Source organism: Cololabis saira, chromosome 10 (assembly GCF_033807715.1).
Source record: "Cololabis saira isolate AMF1-May2022 chromosome 10, fColSai1.1, whole genome shotgun sequence".
In the NCBI taxonomy this organism is placed as follows: domain Eukaryota; kingdom Metazoa; phylum Chordata; class Actinopteri; order Beloniformes; family Belonidae; genus Cololabis; species Cololabis saira.
The window spans coordinates 26,367,472-26,383,458 of record NC_084596.1 but is presented as its reverse complement, the minus strand read 5'-3'; the positions used below and the strand labels follow the sequence as shown (position 1 = coordinate 26,383,458).

At 34.8% G+C, this 15,987-nt stretch overlaps 2 protein-coding genes across 5 annotated transcripts in view; both read right to left on the bottom strand.

The window, feature by feature from the left end:
* arhgap21b (Rho GTPase activating protein 21b) overlaps window positions 1-6,870 on the bottom strand; it is a 41,592-nt gene extending 34,722 nt beyond the window's left edge. For all 4 annotated transcript variants that reach the window (XM_061732316.1, XM_061732317.1, XM_061732318.1 and 1 more), the window contains exons 1-2: window positions 6,625-6,870; window positions 4,622-4,818 (exon numbers count right to left, since the gene is read on the bottom strand). In XM_061732316.1, coding sequence (XP_061588300.1) covers window positions 4,622-4,693 — 72 coding nt within the window. In that variant the 5' untranslated portion in view covers window positions 4,694-4,818; window positions 6,625-6,870. The remainder of the gene's footprint in view (window positions 1-4,621; window positions 4,819-6,624) is intronic.
* Window positions 6,871-10,189: 3,319 nt separating this feature from the next.
* LOC133451962 (phosphoribosyltransferase domain-containing protein 1-like) lies at window positions 10,190-14,869 on the bottom strand. The gene is made up of 5 exons (XM_061731131.1): window positions 14,746-14,869; window positions 11,333-11,415; window positions 11,117-11,163; window positions 10,882-11,003; window positions 10,190-10,762 (listed from the first exon to the last, which is right to left on the bottom strand). The coding sequence occupies exons 1-5, from the start codon at window positions 14,851-14,853 to the stop codon at window positions 10,745-10,747; spliced, it is 378 nt and encodes a 125-aa protein (XP_061587115.1). The 5' UTR covers window positions 14,854-14,869; the 3' UTR covers window positions 10,190-10,744.
* Between the last annotated feature and the right edge of the window lie 1,118 nt (window positions 14,870-15,987).

Genomic DNA, 15,987 nt, shown 5'->3' with positions numbered 1-15,987 from the left:
GCCAATTAATGTGGACAGAAACAGTGTTCAGACTTCTGGTCTCACTGACATTCTCCATTGCTGTCCAAAACAATCACAATATTTGACACTTTCCTTTATGACCTTTGGAGGAATGCTGTACAGAATATTTATTTCATACTACTAATTCTTTAAGACACCAAGCAAGCATTAGGTAGCATCTGAAATTAGTGAAAACATCCACTATTTACATGTGTTTGATTGACACTTAAAAACCAGAATGGCCAAGATTTTTAGGAAAGGATGGAGTCATGTTTACAGAAATCTAGGGCTGGGGGTACTATTATTTTTTTTAAATGATTAACGGGGCAATTATTTTCTCAATTAGTTGACTAATCTAATAAGTAATTGAACAATTATTCTAATGATTATTTTTCTGTTGTTTGATTAATAAAAAAACCCATAGTGTATCAATATCAGAATTCCATAATAATGTAGTTTATTAAACAATACAGTTTTTAACAGCAAGATAAAAATAAAGAATAAAATTATACAAAATAAAAATGCTAGCCTGTTTACTCTTACAGTCCAACATAAATCTCTCCTGTACAAAATTACAAAGTTTTGCAATGCACTGCATACTATCCTGTGTTAAAAATAACACATTTGGATAAAACAGGGCACTGTTTCACACTAAATTACATATTGTTATTACATAAAAAAAAGTCTAACCACGTGCGTCAGCCAAAGGAAATTATACAACATAGAACCTTTCTATGGCGGAATGGAACAAAAAAAATGTTTTGTTTCCGGTAGGAATCATGTTCCGGTGGATCTTTAGCTTTTGCTAACTGATAAAAAAAAAAAAAGTTTTATCATGCCGGTAAATGGAGTTATGACCCGAAAACATCAAATGTAGAAGCTGATGCATACCATAATTTGATCATGTGATGGTCACTTTTGCAATTATTTTTCTTATTATATTTTGCAATTATTATTGTCCCGTCCACACGAGACAAGGGGATGCCTCCGCTTTAGATGCTCCAACATCTCTGTTGTGCTGATCTGGTATGCAAATTCCAAAAGGCGCTTGGCATTAACTTTAAAGTATTCCCATACTTTTGATGACTTAGGGCGAGCTGTTTTTGGCAGGGCTTTGTTGGACACGCTGTGAGGAGGTTGCAGTTTCAGTATCCATTCTGCAAAGTACTAATTGTTTGCTTTGGGTGACCCACATGTGTGTGGTGGTGCGTCGACGGCAAAATATGACATTGACGATATTTTTAAGTCGACACATTGCTACAGGCTTACATAAATCCCTCAACTCCTCAATTAAAAAAAAACAAAGCAAAAAAAAACTAAAAAATTCAACAAGGTGTTGTTCAATTTTAACAAATAATTAAAAACCACACTGCATGAGTGTCTGAAAAGCTCTGCTGACATCACCAAATAACACAAGTGCTGAATGACATCACCCCTGAAAACACCACTCCAACACACAACTTTAAAATGAGAGGGAAACCAGTTCTCCGAGGGCTGCTAAATTCTACACCACATCCAAGCCAAACCAAGCGCTATGCTGTGAAAAGCCAAAGATAATGATACGGAGGGTCACTGGTGAGTCCCGGGCGTTCCAGCCTTGTATCAGAACAAGGTCAGGAGTATCATTACACCGTCTATAGATGTGTGGTGGGTTATGAGCATGCCACAACTCTTAGGTGTTACACATGCCATAGACATCTGATTGTTCAGTTTGTTTGTTTTTAGTTTTGTTTTCGTTAGGGAACCTGAAACTTAAATTTACTCTTTGTGCCTATTACTGGGCCAGTTTAGTTTTTAAAAAACAAAGCCAGTATTAAAGAAATAAGACAAAGGCCTGCCAAGTTTGATGGAAACTAATATGCAAACCTGGTAAGACTATATCTGAGGCTTGCAATGCATCATAATAATGTGGTAATTAAATCCACACCAGTATGGTATACAGAGGGAAGCTCCCAAACTGTTATTTACTGAACAGTAAAACAAAAATAAGTGAACTACACTACACTTGTGTCACTCTACATCAGTTGGAAAGAACACTCAATTATTAAAGATTCCCCTTGGTTAGCAATGTAGTGACAATGTAACTGTCTACAGTAGCATAACTGCTTATACTTCTTACTCAGCGTGTTAAAATTACTGCTACCATTTGATTCTTGACAAGAGCTCAATCTGCGTGAAATCATATCCATTTTTGATGTTTGACCAAAGCCACTGAAAAGCCACTGAAACTATTGTTTTGTTAAAATAACTTGCCTGTAACCATCCATTTTGTTTCCAAGAACCATATTTATTGAGATGATGTTGAAACAGAAAAACAATGTCTTCTTAAAAGGCACCCTCTTATGTTTAATTCATCTCTAATGACTTACCATTCTTTAATAAGTTATTCAAACAAAACACACACAGCAAAAGAAAAAAGAACCACATCAGAAGCTCCTGAACCTGAGATGACATGGATGTTTTACTTCACAAAGCTGCCACAATGAGCAGAAACTAAATCACACAGAACACATTTTCCCAAGAGACACTACAGACACAACCGTAATGCTAGAGGAAGTAACAGACTTCTTCTATCCAATTGAAGGTCAATTTTCTTTTCCGATAGCCATCAGTTAGCCATACGATGCTGGACCAGAGTTCTGTAAAAGGCAGCCACCCTAAATGAGATAAACAATAAGCTTTAATGATGCCAAGATCATGGAGATGGGGAGTCAAAGACCCCCCACCCCACCCGAGCATAATATGGGTCATCCTATCCATTTCACTCCACATACATCTCTACTGTTCAGCTGAAGTATGAAAAACAAGTATAATAAATAATCAACAGGCCATCCATCGTATGGTTCCAGATTAATCATATGATACAGTAAATACCATGGATCAACACAGAAAACACTAAAATAACCACACAACAGGAACCTAATCAGCAAATCTAAACATGTCTGTACCAGTGACAGTAACAGTAACTCAGTATCTGACTAGGCATTCAAGCCGAGGGAGGACTGCCGGGCATTTGGATTCAGCTGCATTGTTTAAATACCGGGCACCATTTGTTTTATAAAGCTGACAGATTCAAATGTACAGAAATAAATAAAGTGGTCATATAGGTTGTGAAAAGTCAAACACTGAGTGGTTCCAAATAGGAAACAAATTAGAAAAGAGAATATTTCTGTGATCTCTATTGCATTAATGTTAACAACGTTAGTTGCTGAGTATCTCCAAATGAGCTGAGACAGTAACCTGACCATATACTGCTTGTTTACTGCAGAGGCAGTAACATGCTTTCTATTAACAAAGGCATTTCTAATCTTTTTTAGACTGAACTCAAACAACCAAGGCCCTAACTTTTCTTAAGATACCTTTGAAAATGTACATCTGCTTAGGAAATTCTTTAGTCATCAAGTCCACAATGTACATTTCCAGAAAATCCCAGAACTAAAAACTAGGGGGTGTCTACCTCAAAAGCTAACATGAATTTGTTTGTGTGGTAGTCTGATTAGAGGGATGGCTAACAAGAGGATTTCTACTAACTTTATTGTACTCAGGCTTTGCTGTGTTCTGGGAAAGAATGTCTCTGCATCAGAATTTCAACATTCACAACACACACTGATTCATTAATTATTATTATTATTTTTAAAACAAATCATGAATGTTGTAATAATTAAATGCCAGCTTATCGTGGAAGTTTATTTTTATGAAAAGTGTGGGTGGATGAGTGTGTGTGCGGGATGCAACAGTGTTTCTAAAAAAAAACGAGTTCCAACCGCCTGCTGCTTGCTCGTAAGATTCATGCCAAAGATGCCCCAATGTCATTAGACTACCTCAAGATGTTCTTTACAGCCTCAAAAGGAAACGGTAGGATTTTCTTTTGGTGGTGTTGTATGTGTGTGTGGGGGAGGTAAATGAATAAAGATCCAATTACTTTCCAATTGATTTATCATCTTGGTGAGGCATTACTGGCTCCTCTAAGCTCTTTTCTATGATATCAAATCAAATTCAGCTAATCTAGCTTGTTAAAAGTAATAACTAGTTTACATCTCTCTTTTATAAATAATTCACCTAGAACCAGCAATCCTTAAACAATGAGTTTAAGAAATCCACATATGTGTCCTTACATTTCAAGAGTTTTTTTTCCAGGCTTCTACCCTGTATATAATAATGATCTTCCTTCTGATGATATACATTCAGCGTAGCAGATGGCATCCTATTTGGTATTACAGTGGTTACAGCTTACAAATCTGTATCAAGACGTGTTCAAACTGCTTTAGTCTCCTCCCACTTCCCGAGTAATGAGTTTAATCAAAATTTCGAATCTAATTATATTCTGCTCTGCAAAGAAAACTTGTTTCTGATGTGTTCATCTGCAATGACCATCTCCAGTTTTTACACGGCACAGAGTGACACATTCAAGTTTTTTTTTTTTTTTCAGAAAAAATTCCAATAGTACCTGTTTTGAGCACAAACTCCTGTTGGTTTTTAAAAACAAAATACCTCCCTACAAATACCAAAATCAAGGAGAGTAGTCCCTTGGCCCCAAAACTCAAACTAATAGTGCCTCCTAATGACAAACTTCAAAAATAACCAGAAAAATTAGTACTAAAATTTGCTGGGCTGTTTTTACCTCACAGAAAGAGAATCTTGCTCGTTGCATCTCGTCATCTTCACAAGAAGGAACCCAACGTGACGCCATCATTCAATTTCTTTTAAAATCCTGTTGCCTGTGAACGCCCACATCGAAAAGCTAGCTCCAGCAAGATGCAAGAAAACGACATTCCCATTTGTTTTACAGATCCATTCTTCCAGGATTTCTTCGTCCATCTGTTAAAAAGACATGATTGAGATACATTGTTAGCATATTTTGTCAAACTGAATTAAAGTCAAGATTTGTGAATCAAGCCCATAGCTCTAGCATCTCACACTGTTTAAGACTGTGAAACATCATGAATCAATACCTCAGTTGTTTCTAATAGTAGACCTTCTGTTTTCAATTCTGGACAATCAACATTATGTAACAGACTTTTAACAAACTTCATTTTCTACTTGATGTTGTTTCTTCCCGTCTTTACACAATTTGCCTTTGATGTGAATTATCCTTTTTCTCTAAAAATATGAGATTGCATTATTAAATGTGGGCAGAAGCAACTTAAACAAAATAGGTAAGTATTTAAAGAAAAACAGCAGGCACTCCAATGCACAGGCCTGAGTAGTAAATAGTCTTGATGGCATTTAAAAAAAATACATGCTATTAGCTTGTAGTTACACTGTCATTGATCTCTCAAAAACAAAGACATACAGATCATTTGCAGACATGTTTTACTTGCAAGGTAAATTTAACTGAACCATTCCTAAATACCAAATATATTCTGTATCCACTTCTTTACAGCGACGTAAATGTTGTACTTGCTTTGAAAATGAGGATTTGGGATTTACCGACTTTACTTTGACTAGTGACATTTAAAATGAATATCCCTCTGGACTAGGGCTGTGCGATTAATCGATTTTAAATCTAAATCGGATTTATTAATCACAATCGATGTTAAAAAAAGGAAATCGGAAAATCGATTTTCTTTTTTTGCAGCTGGCTGCATTACAGACAGAGCTCGTCTAGTCATCTTTGTTTGGTCAAGAAAATTGTAAATGTTGTCACTTTACTAAACTCAAGGAGGATGTACAGTATCTTTCAATTGCACTTCATTCCCAATAGGGAAATTTGTTTGCTATTTTTCTTTAAAAATAAAGATAAAATATTTGAAACAATTTATTCCATTGTCTTTTGTAGTTTTACCAAAAAAATCGAAATCGAAAATCGGGTTTTCAGAGAAAAAAAAAATCAGGATTTATTTTTGTCCAAAATCGCCCAGCCCTACTCTGGACATACAAGAGAAAAGCCCTCCATGATGCAGGTGAGCCACAAAAAATTTTGTAAAATACGTCAGTGCTTGATTAAGTAACCAAAAAAAGTCATTCAAAATTATATGATTGAACTATTAAAAAAAAAAAAAAAAAAAAACACTAATTTACCCATAACCACCATGCAATCTTTATTCATTTACTGAACACGTTTCAGAGAAATAAAATAGACTGAGTATAGACTATTCACGTTTTGAGCACATCTTAATGACAACTATATTAGAAGTGCATTATTTCCCCAGAAACAGCCCTGCCTGGTCATTAAGCTGAAACACAACAGCTCAGCATAATGAATGACCAGCAACAAGTGGACAGCACAGCCCATTTTATTAACATAAAGCGTGAAAAGAAGAAACAAAAAGTTGTGTTTACACGTTCTGAGTTATTTCAGTATTAAAAAAAAAAAAAAAAAACAGACAATGTATAGTTTCAAAGGAGCTGTATTTTCCGTGAGGAGTTAACGCAGCGTGTCGAGGTGTTGTTTTCAGCGCTCCACAAAAAAAAGAAATAATAAAAAAAAAACATTACCTTTACCAGTTATCACTACACACTTCCACAAAATGTCTCGAAAGTCTACACAGGACAATAATACCCCTCTCAAACCTGTACACGAAGGGGGAAAACGTCTTGTACAAGTTCCTAACGAAGACAAAAGCAGCGAGCCAAACCCACCATGGAGCTAGCCGTTAGCATGCTAAAGTTTAACAAAGTTACCTGTGTATCTGCGGAGCGGCGCCGGCGGCCGCAAACACGGATAAACACACCACAAACATCGCGTCTGTCACTCTGACCCGTCCACAACTTCACATAGTAAATGTACAGACGACTTCCCCGGTGGTTAATCCAGCAGCAGGCGGCGGCGGGGGCGCATGGTGCAGTTTTAGGAGTCGGACTTTTTTCTCTCTTTCTGCTTCCAGCATTCCCGACTCTCTCGGGGAGTCCACCTTCGGTCAATAGGACGCTCCCAGCCAATCAGGAGCCGCGTTCCATTTGACTCAGCCAATCAGGAGCGGGCTTACATGGATGCGCTGGTTCTCTTGTAAAAAGGTTGCGTTTTCAGTGTTTTTCAGTACGACGGAGTATTAGTACGACGGAGTATTAGGGCCAAACTAAGACAAAAAATAAAAAATGAAGTCATAATAATATGAGAAAAAAGTCATAATATTACGAGAATAAAGTCGTAATATTAAGAGAATAAAGTCGTAATATTAAATATATAAATAGAACTTCACAAGATGCTCAATATTCCTCATTTTAACACAGGGAGAAGATGCTCTTCCTGTTAGAGTTCTCATAAATTATATTCTCATAATATTACGACTTTATTCTCATAATATTACGACTTTATTCTCATAATGGCGTCCGTATTAATGGTGCCATCGGTGTAAACCGGAGTCAAGTTCTCTCGTCTGATTATGTCTGACCTGGCAATAAAGCTTTTTCTGATTCTGATTCTGATTCTGATATTACGACTTTATTCTCATAATATTACGACTTTATTATCATAATATTACGACTTTATTCTCATAATATTACGACTTTATTCTCATAAATTACGACTTTATTCTCATAATATTACGACTTTATTCTCATAAATTACGACTTTATTCTCATAAATTACGACTTTATTCTCGTAATATTACGACTTTATTCTATTACGACTTTATTCTCATAAATTACGACTTTATTCTCATAAATTACGACTTTATTCTCGTAATATTACGACTTTATTCTATTACGACTTTATTCTCATAATATTACGACTTTATTCTCATAAATTACGACTTTATTCTCATAAATTACGACTTTATTCTTGTAATATTACGACTTTATTCTATTACGACTTTATTCTCGCAACATTACAACTTTATTCTCGTAATGTTACGACTTTATTCTCATAATATTATGAGTTTATTCTCGTAATTTCCCCTTTTTTGTCTTAGTTTGGCCCTAATACTCGTATATTAGGGCCAAACTAAGACAAAAAACATTGGAAATTACGAGAATAAAGTCATAATATAATGAGAATAAAGTCGTAAAATTACGAGAATAAAGTCGTAATGTTGCGAGAATAAAGTCGTAATAGAATAAAGTCGTAATATTATGAGAATAAAGTCGTAATATTACGAGAATAAAGTCGTAAAATTACGAGAATAAAGTCGTAACATTACGAGAATTAAGTCGTAATGTTGCGAGAATAAAGTCGTAATATTATGAGAATATAATTTATGAACACTCTAACAGGAAGAGCTTCTTCTCCCTGTGTTAAAATGAGGAATATTGAGCATCTTGTGAAGTTATATTTATATATTTATAATATATTACGACTTTATTCTCGTAATATTATGACTTTATTCTCGTAATTTTACGACTTTATTCTCGTAATATTATGACTTTATTCTCGTAATTTTACGACTTTATTCTCGTAATATTACGACTTTATTCTCATAATATTACGACTTTATTCTCATAAATTACGACTTTATTCTCATAAATTACGACTTTATTCTTGTAATATTACGACTTTATTCTATTACGACTTTATTCTCGCAACATTACAACTTTATTCTCGTAATGTTACGACTTTATTCTCATAATATTATGAGTTTATTCTCGTAATTTCCCCTTTTTTGTCTTAGTTTGGCCCTAATACTCGTATATTAGGGCCAAACTAAGACAAAAAACATTGGAAATTACGAGAATAAAGTCATAATATAATGAGAATAAAGTCGTAAAATTACGAGAATAAAGTCGTAATGTTGCGAGAATAAAGTCGTAATAGAATAAAGTCGTAATATTATGAGAATAAAGTCGTAATATTACGAGAATAAAGTCGTAAAATTACGAGAATAAAGTCGTAACATTACGAGAATTAAGTCGTAATGTTGCGAGAATAAAGTCGTAATATTATGAGAATATAATTTATGAACACTCTAACAGGAAGAGCTTCTTCTCCCTGTGTTAAAATGAGGAATATTGAGCATCTTGTGAAGTTATATTTATATATTTATAATATATTACGACTTTATTCTCGTAATATTATGACTTTATTCTCGTAATTTTACGACTTTATTCTCGTAATATTATGACTTTATTCTCGTAATTTTACGACTTTATTCTCGTATTATTATGACTTTATTCTCGTAATTTTACGACTTTATTCTCATTACATTATGACTTTATTCTCGTAATTTCATTTTTTTGTTTTTTTGTTTGGCTCTAATACTCCGTCTTATTACAGCGACTGCAGGGAGTAGGAAAAAAATAAAACAAAAACAGAAAAAAAAAAAAAAAAACAGCTGAAAGGAGGAGAGCTGTTTAATACAAACGTGTACACTGTCCAAGGAGTGCATATCAGTGGGATCTTTTAACCGCTGTACTAAGTCGTTTCTTGCAACTGAACAAGGAATCACATGTTGTGGTTCAAAGTACGGTCGAGCCGGGCATGCGGATGGCAATGCATGTGGAATGTGAGTTCTCTTATAGCACACTGCAAAACAAAAATCTTGGCTTTCTCATCCTTTTATTGTTATCTTTAAAGCACACAAATGAAATTAAAGCTCAGCCCTATCTTTTTTTAGCCATGTTCAGAAACAGATTGTGTCTGCCGACTAAAATCAGTGCTTAGATTCTCAGGGCTCATGACAAATGTCCCTTTCAAGTCTCTAAACATAAGGGGCCACCTGTTCTTGGAATTGGTAGCTTTTGTTGGAGAGGTCAGTTGAGGGAGGAGACTTTCACAAAGCTGTCTTGTCCAACCTCTTCTACTTCCACTGTGGATATTAGTTTGATTTCAGTGATACCTCAGATTTGAATGAATTATAACTTTCTCATAAGGCTAAGATTTTAATCTTAGTAGCCTATCTGTTTTATCTCATATCCTTTTATTTGAAATTATGAAATATACTATTTTAGTGTTTATATTTTTTTACTTCAATAAAAGATCCACTTTAACTAATGGGTAAAATCTAGACAACATTGTCATGCAATTTTCTTGATGGATTTGATCACATTATTGTTCAGATCTCTTAAAAGGTCAGAGTCAATTCACTGTAATCCCCGAAAGCCAAAAGAAAAACCGTTAAGTCTTCACTGCACTCCATGTTCCCATTAAAGACTGCGAGTCACATGTCAGGTGTAAATACAGAGCACAGCAGCTAAACACTCACTTTTTGTTTCTCTTATTAGTTCAGTTGCATTTAACTTAGGATTTACGTGAAGATTGTGTCTGTGGTTGAAATGTGCAGTTATACACTGATTATGAAAGAGTCCCTGTCAAATTAAACTGACCAGTACAAAGTCCTAGCAGCTTATTGCCATAAAACATGCAAGGATTATATAGATGAGGCTCAGATCTACCCTTTTAAATATCAGCAGCACAAGACAAACATATTACATAAAGGCCTTTCTATCTTGTGAGAGCTCAACCAAAGAACCACTTCAAATTACTAAAATCACGAGGGAACATTCATAGTTTTGTGGAACATCTCTCTTACAGCATACAGAATTGTTAAAAGTACCTAATTACATGATACATTGTAAAAAAGAGAGTAAAGAGAAAAGTACCTGTAGTCAAAAAAAGAGAGAAAACCAAGGTAGTTTATAATATATAAGACCAGCAATTGTTTGCCTCTGGGCATTAAAAGTGATACCAGAATTAACAAATTAAAGGTTTAACAGACAATATACATGTGAGTTAAAAAGTTTCCTATAGTAAACATGTCCCATCAGTTTGTTAACAGAGAATGAGCGTGTTTTATTAGACGTGTGTGGAAGTTTCTTCTGTTGCTGTCCTCTCTTTAGATTTTACATTTCTTCTTTCCAGATTCCCATATCACCAATATGTACCATACTTAAAAAATAAGAAAAAAGCATAGTAAAAATGGAGGTTATAGGAATGTTTTGTAACAATCAATGCAAAAAATTTGTTTGATTTATGTGTGACGCTTGATACAGTGTTACAGGACTCACATCCTGAGCTCTTCCTCTAAATAAAGTTATTGCTGTCTGACTCACATTGAGGTCTCTAAAATACTCATTGTAGTCCAACGCATATCCAACCACAAAACGATTCGGTATCTCAAAGCCGACGTCTGAAGACATGACATGACAAAGATGAACATTAGCTACAAACCTTTCCATCATCCAGTCACTCATATCAATAAACTGACTCATGAGCACATAAAAGGGTTGGTCAGATACATACAGTCAGGAACACACGCTGAGCTTTGTTGAACTCTCTTCACCAGCAGTCTGGGGAAAAACAAAGCAGAAATTATTTAAAAGTGTCAGTTTCTGTCTGTTGGGACACCACAGAGTTGCATTATTTATTTATTTTCACCTACTCAAGTCCTTGGTCTAGACTACAATATGGAAAATGAGTGACTCATAAAGTGAGCAAACTGTGTTTGGATGACTTTACCCTGCTACTTTGATCATTTTTGGCTTGAAAGCTTTGACATGGTTTAGGAGAGTCTTCATTGTCTTTCCTGTGCCCACGATGCCCTGTGAGGGGGAAGTCAGAAAAACTGAGTTGAGAAAGCAGGAGAATGCCAATGAAGAAACAGTCTGGCTGATTGCTGTGCTGGCTGGCTTTATTTTCAGGTTGAGACTGGACAGGTAGTGGAGCGATGCTCAACCATCACTTCATATGAGGTTAGATCATCCAACGTGTATTACAATATTGATCATAGCAACTTTGAATAAATGTCTTGTTGAAGCTTCAAAGGATTCTCAAGGATCCTCCTGAAAGAACTACCGTAAGGCTGTCTCGCTGATAAAAACAACAATAGCCATGGTATTTATCACAAATGACATCAGCACATTTATTTCCAATACAGAACTCAGTCAAGGGTAAAATTGTGATCATGTCTGGCTTCCTTTATATAGGTCACACAATTACAACATGTCCTCATGCTGGAGTCCTGCAGCAAAAAACTTCAAATTGTTTCTCATGCCCTGGATAACCAACCACAACAATAAATATGCATCCGTTAGGAAAAAACAGCAAAACTTCAGTTCCACTTAGCAAGGTCAAGATAAAACTCAACTCATCACACTCCAGTTTACTCAACTTTTCAAGTAAAAGGATTCATCCAAGCATGAAGCTGGACTTTATTTAGGCCTCATTATTTATAAAGTTTTATTCAGGGTGAAGTAAACCCAGGAGAAATATAAAGTAATGAACTACACACCACGTGTAAAGTAGTAAGAGGAAGCAGTTGTTTGTAAACTATGTTGCAAGAAGGGCACAAATGAATTATATAATTGGTTCTGTGTCACATATTTAGCTCACACCAGTGAAGCAACACCTCCTGGTTGCAAACACTCTACTAAATTTAACTGTGCATCACATGGAGCTCAGGGATTTCACACATATACTGGAAATACTGAGAGGAAAGGAGGAAAGGGGACTCAAACTGACTACCTCATATCCTTTTCATGCTTCAGGTACTTGCTGCACTCGTCTGTCTGTGTTCAGCTTTGTGACTAAATTTACGAGCAGCTGAATTAAATTATACTTCTCAAAAATAGCTTTGCTGCCTCATGACTGGTCTGCTAATTTCCAGCGATTCATGTTTTGACACACAGATGTACACTGATGGTGATGGAGTTGGTGAAGAGGAGAAGCACAGTGTCCTTCATGTCTATATCGACTGAAAGGATACTTCAAAGTGCAAATTGACACAGGTTAAGTTTTGTTCAGACAGAGAGCGCAGGTCTATTTTTTGTTTAATCCTGCTTGTATCCTAGATAGTTTGTCTCCAATCGACTGAAAAAAGCATAACAAGTTTGTCTGGATCAAATCCAGAGGTTTCTCAAGCTAAGATTTCAACCAATCAGGGATTACGAGACAAAGAAGATCTGTCACAAACTCTTATTTCTAAACCAGGTCAAAACTAAAATCACAATCAAATTAAATTATTGTGGTATATGTGAGTACAAACAATGCACATCCAGTGAACCAATTGACAAAATACACTACTGAATAACTGTGAGCATGAGAAAAAAGCTCAAGTCCACCAATTTAATTTTGATAATTGTATTACCATTATGAGCAAACTTGACACTATTAAAGCATACTACAGCTAGAATATCACTTACACAGTGTATCACACTACAATGTAGCTATGATGTTGAGCTCACAGTTAAAATCTTTCTGGAAGCACATTTGATATTTTAATGTAATATATGATGTTTTCTTGCAACTGTCCTATATACAAAAGCATGGGCCCAACAATGACAATACATTTTGTAAGCAATGAAATGCATGCAATGCATGTCTACATGTTGACTTCAAGTTTTGGCCTTTGTGTCAATCCAACATGGACGCAGGATTTCCATTAACTTAAGTGGGAAAACTGTAAGCTTAAATCGAGGAAAGTGCTGCTGTTTTAATGCTCTTTTAAAGACAATGTGCCAAGAAAATACTCTTATATCCATTTTGAAGTAAACATTTTCTGGTTTCATTTTCTTTTTCCTCCTGAATTGTAAACTAAAATGTGCCTTTTGATTTTTAACTATTTAAAAAACAAAGCTAACCATTTTAAGATTATATTAGTTTACTGTAGAGTGCAGTGATCAGTAGATTATTCATTGTCGCAATTAATTGTTTAAATTATAAAAAGGTGACCCTGTAATGAAATAATATTATCATTGCCAGTCCAACACGTCTTTTGTAAGTCTTCAGCAGGGCAGTGCGTGTTTCTTATTCATTTATACAGCTGTTACAGATCCTTCTGTGAAACCCCTTTGTCTTATTTCCAATTTAAGAAACTGTCTTGGGAACTACCCAAATTAGTCTTGTGGTCACCCCACAGGGCTGTGCTTAACCAGTTCACTCCAGGAGATGACATAAACTCTACCAGAGCTTGACAAACATCCAGCTAAACTTCAACTCATTGTCTTACCAACTAACTACAAGACAAGCAGCTGAATAGTGAGCCTGAAAACACTTGACCTGCACCATCCTCATACTTACACAGACTTCACATTTGGTTCCACTCAGAAAAGCTGGATGAAGCCTTTAAACAATCACATTAGAGCAGTTGTTATCTGATCACTGCGCTGAGAAACTGCCATCTTTGATCTCATTCAGGGAACCATTTCTTCAGCTTTAAGGAGTAAATATGAGGACAGACTGCCCTCTTGAGGCTGCTCCACCATCCAATAGCACAAGAAATGCCACAACATCTATCTAAACATACACCTCCATACATATACTTGCACAAATACTTATACTCTCATATCTACGTGCACACATTAAATATAGATATACAAAAGAAAAGAACAAAAACAACTGATTTTCTGTCAAAACAAATTTTTTATTGTTATGTCCAAAAAATAAGCAAGGAGAAGCAACATGCTTATCTGGTCCAATACCTTCTCTACAGTTTTGGAGAAAAGGAGCACAAACATGTGTGTATCATCTGAATGATCAGTGAATGGGGGTAGGACTAAATAAGTTTACACTTCTTCCTACTCGTTTTAAAGCATGAAATTCTTTGTTTTGTTGTTTTGTTTTCTTAAACTTCTCACAAAGTGTTTTTTTTACATGTACAAAAATAAAATAAATCAAATCAAATCAAATCAAATCAAATCAATTCAGGTAGCTTACTTTTGTTTTTTTTCCTCATGATAAATATCCTGCCAAATAAAGACAGATTTTCTGCTCAGAGTCTAAGAAGATCTTCTGTCAACTAATTATTTGCTGAAGATAAATGTTTATTTCACAAGGTTAAGAGATTAAAGTTAAGTGCTATATGAAAATGAAATATACCTCATCATTCTCACACAAGTGTCAGCGTCCAAATGCTAAACGGGCGGTAGGCTCACCAGATAGCTCTTGAGACGGATGAGATGAGACGAACCAGGTTTGCACAGAACTGGTAGGCTTTTTTCAGCGCACAGCACCACGATGTCGTGGTCCCCCTGGGCATCCATGGTGTTTCGAACGAGATGCTCAGGTCTTGAAAAAACAAGAGAAAGAGACTCTTTCAAACTTCGGGGGTCAACTCATCCTTTTCTGACTACCATAACCAATCCATTGTTCGTTAAAACCAAAATAATACAATTGTTTGATATTGCAGAGTTAAGGACTGCACAAATAATATACAAAGCCAGAAATAACTCTTTACCCGGACAAATACAGCAAATGTTTCAGGAAAGACAGGGGATATATGAATTAAGGGAACCAATTCATTTTAAATTACAGTCATGTAGAACTACAAGCAAAATATGTTGCATTTCAAACAGTGGAGTGAGGCTATGGAACAGTCTGAGTAAGGAGCTGAAACAATGCCCAACCATCTACAGATTCAAAAGCAAATACAAATAAACATGAGGTAGTGATTGTGTGGGGATTCAGCATAATGTACGTATATAAAATGTTATATATAATAATGATTATATTGTTTATGATAAGATGTATATATATATATATATATATATATATATATATATATATATATATATATATATATATATATATATATATATATATATATATATATATATATATATATATATATATATATATATATATATATATGTTGTATGTTGTATATGTATAGGTATAATTTAGGTATAATTTTTTGATGAAGTAAAGCTTGCTGTTTTTTCTTATTTTTATTTTTTAGGCAAAATTGAAATAGAAACAAGGGGTAGGACCCAAAGTTTTTTTTACTTCCTCTTATTTCTTTTCGGGCATGGAGGTTTATTTCCCTTTGATTTTGTTTAATGACTGTTTATTTGTATTCTTTTTTGTTTTGTGAAATTGTTTTTTGTTTTTTGTATGCTCGAAATAAAGATTTCCATCAATCAATCAATCTTTAAATACAAAATCATAAAAAGTTTGATTTTGGATTTCCTTTCATACTGTTTCATTGTGCAATATTCAGTTTGAAGCCTAAGTAAAAGAATACAGTTTTTTTTTTTAATCCACTCAACAGCAAGAACAGATAAATGTTATTGAATATTGGAGGTGGGCGTGACAGTGAAAAGAGTAAATACATTTGAAATTAAATTAAATATTATTGGCTTAGATGAGGGGTATCTACAAACAAACAAACCTCCTTT

What these genes read in the sequence shown, in the direction of transcription:
- LOC133451962 (XM_061731131.1), bottom strand. Translation starts at nt 14,853, where the DNA reads ATGGATGCCCAGGGGGACCACGACATCGTGGTGCTGTGCGCTGAAAAA. An exon ending in AAAATGATCAAAGTAGCAGG is followed by an intron (nt 11,164 to 11,332) that starts GTAAAGTCATCC and finishes GTTTTTCCCCAG; the next exon opens with ACTGCTGGTGAAGAGAGTTC. An exon ending in CTCAGCGTGTGTTCCTGACT is followed by an intron (nt 11,004 to 11,116) that starts GTATGTATCTGA and finishes TCATGTCTTCAG; the next exon opens with ACGTCGGCTTTGAGATACCG.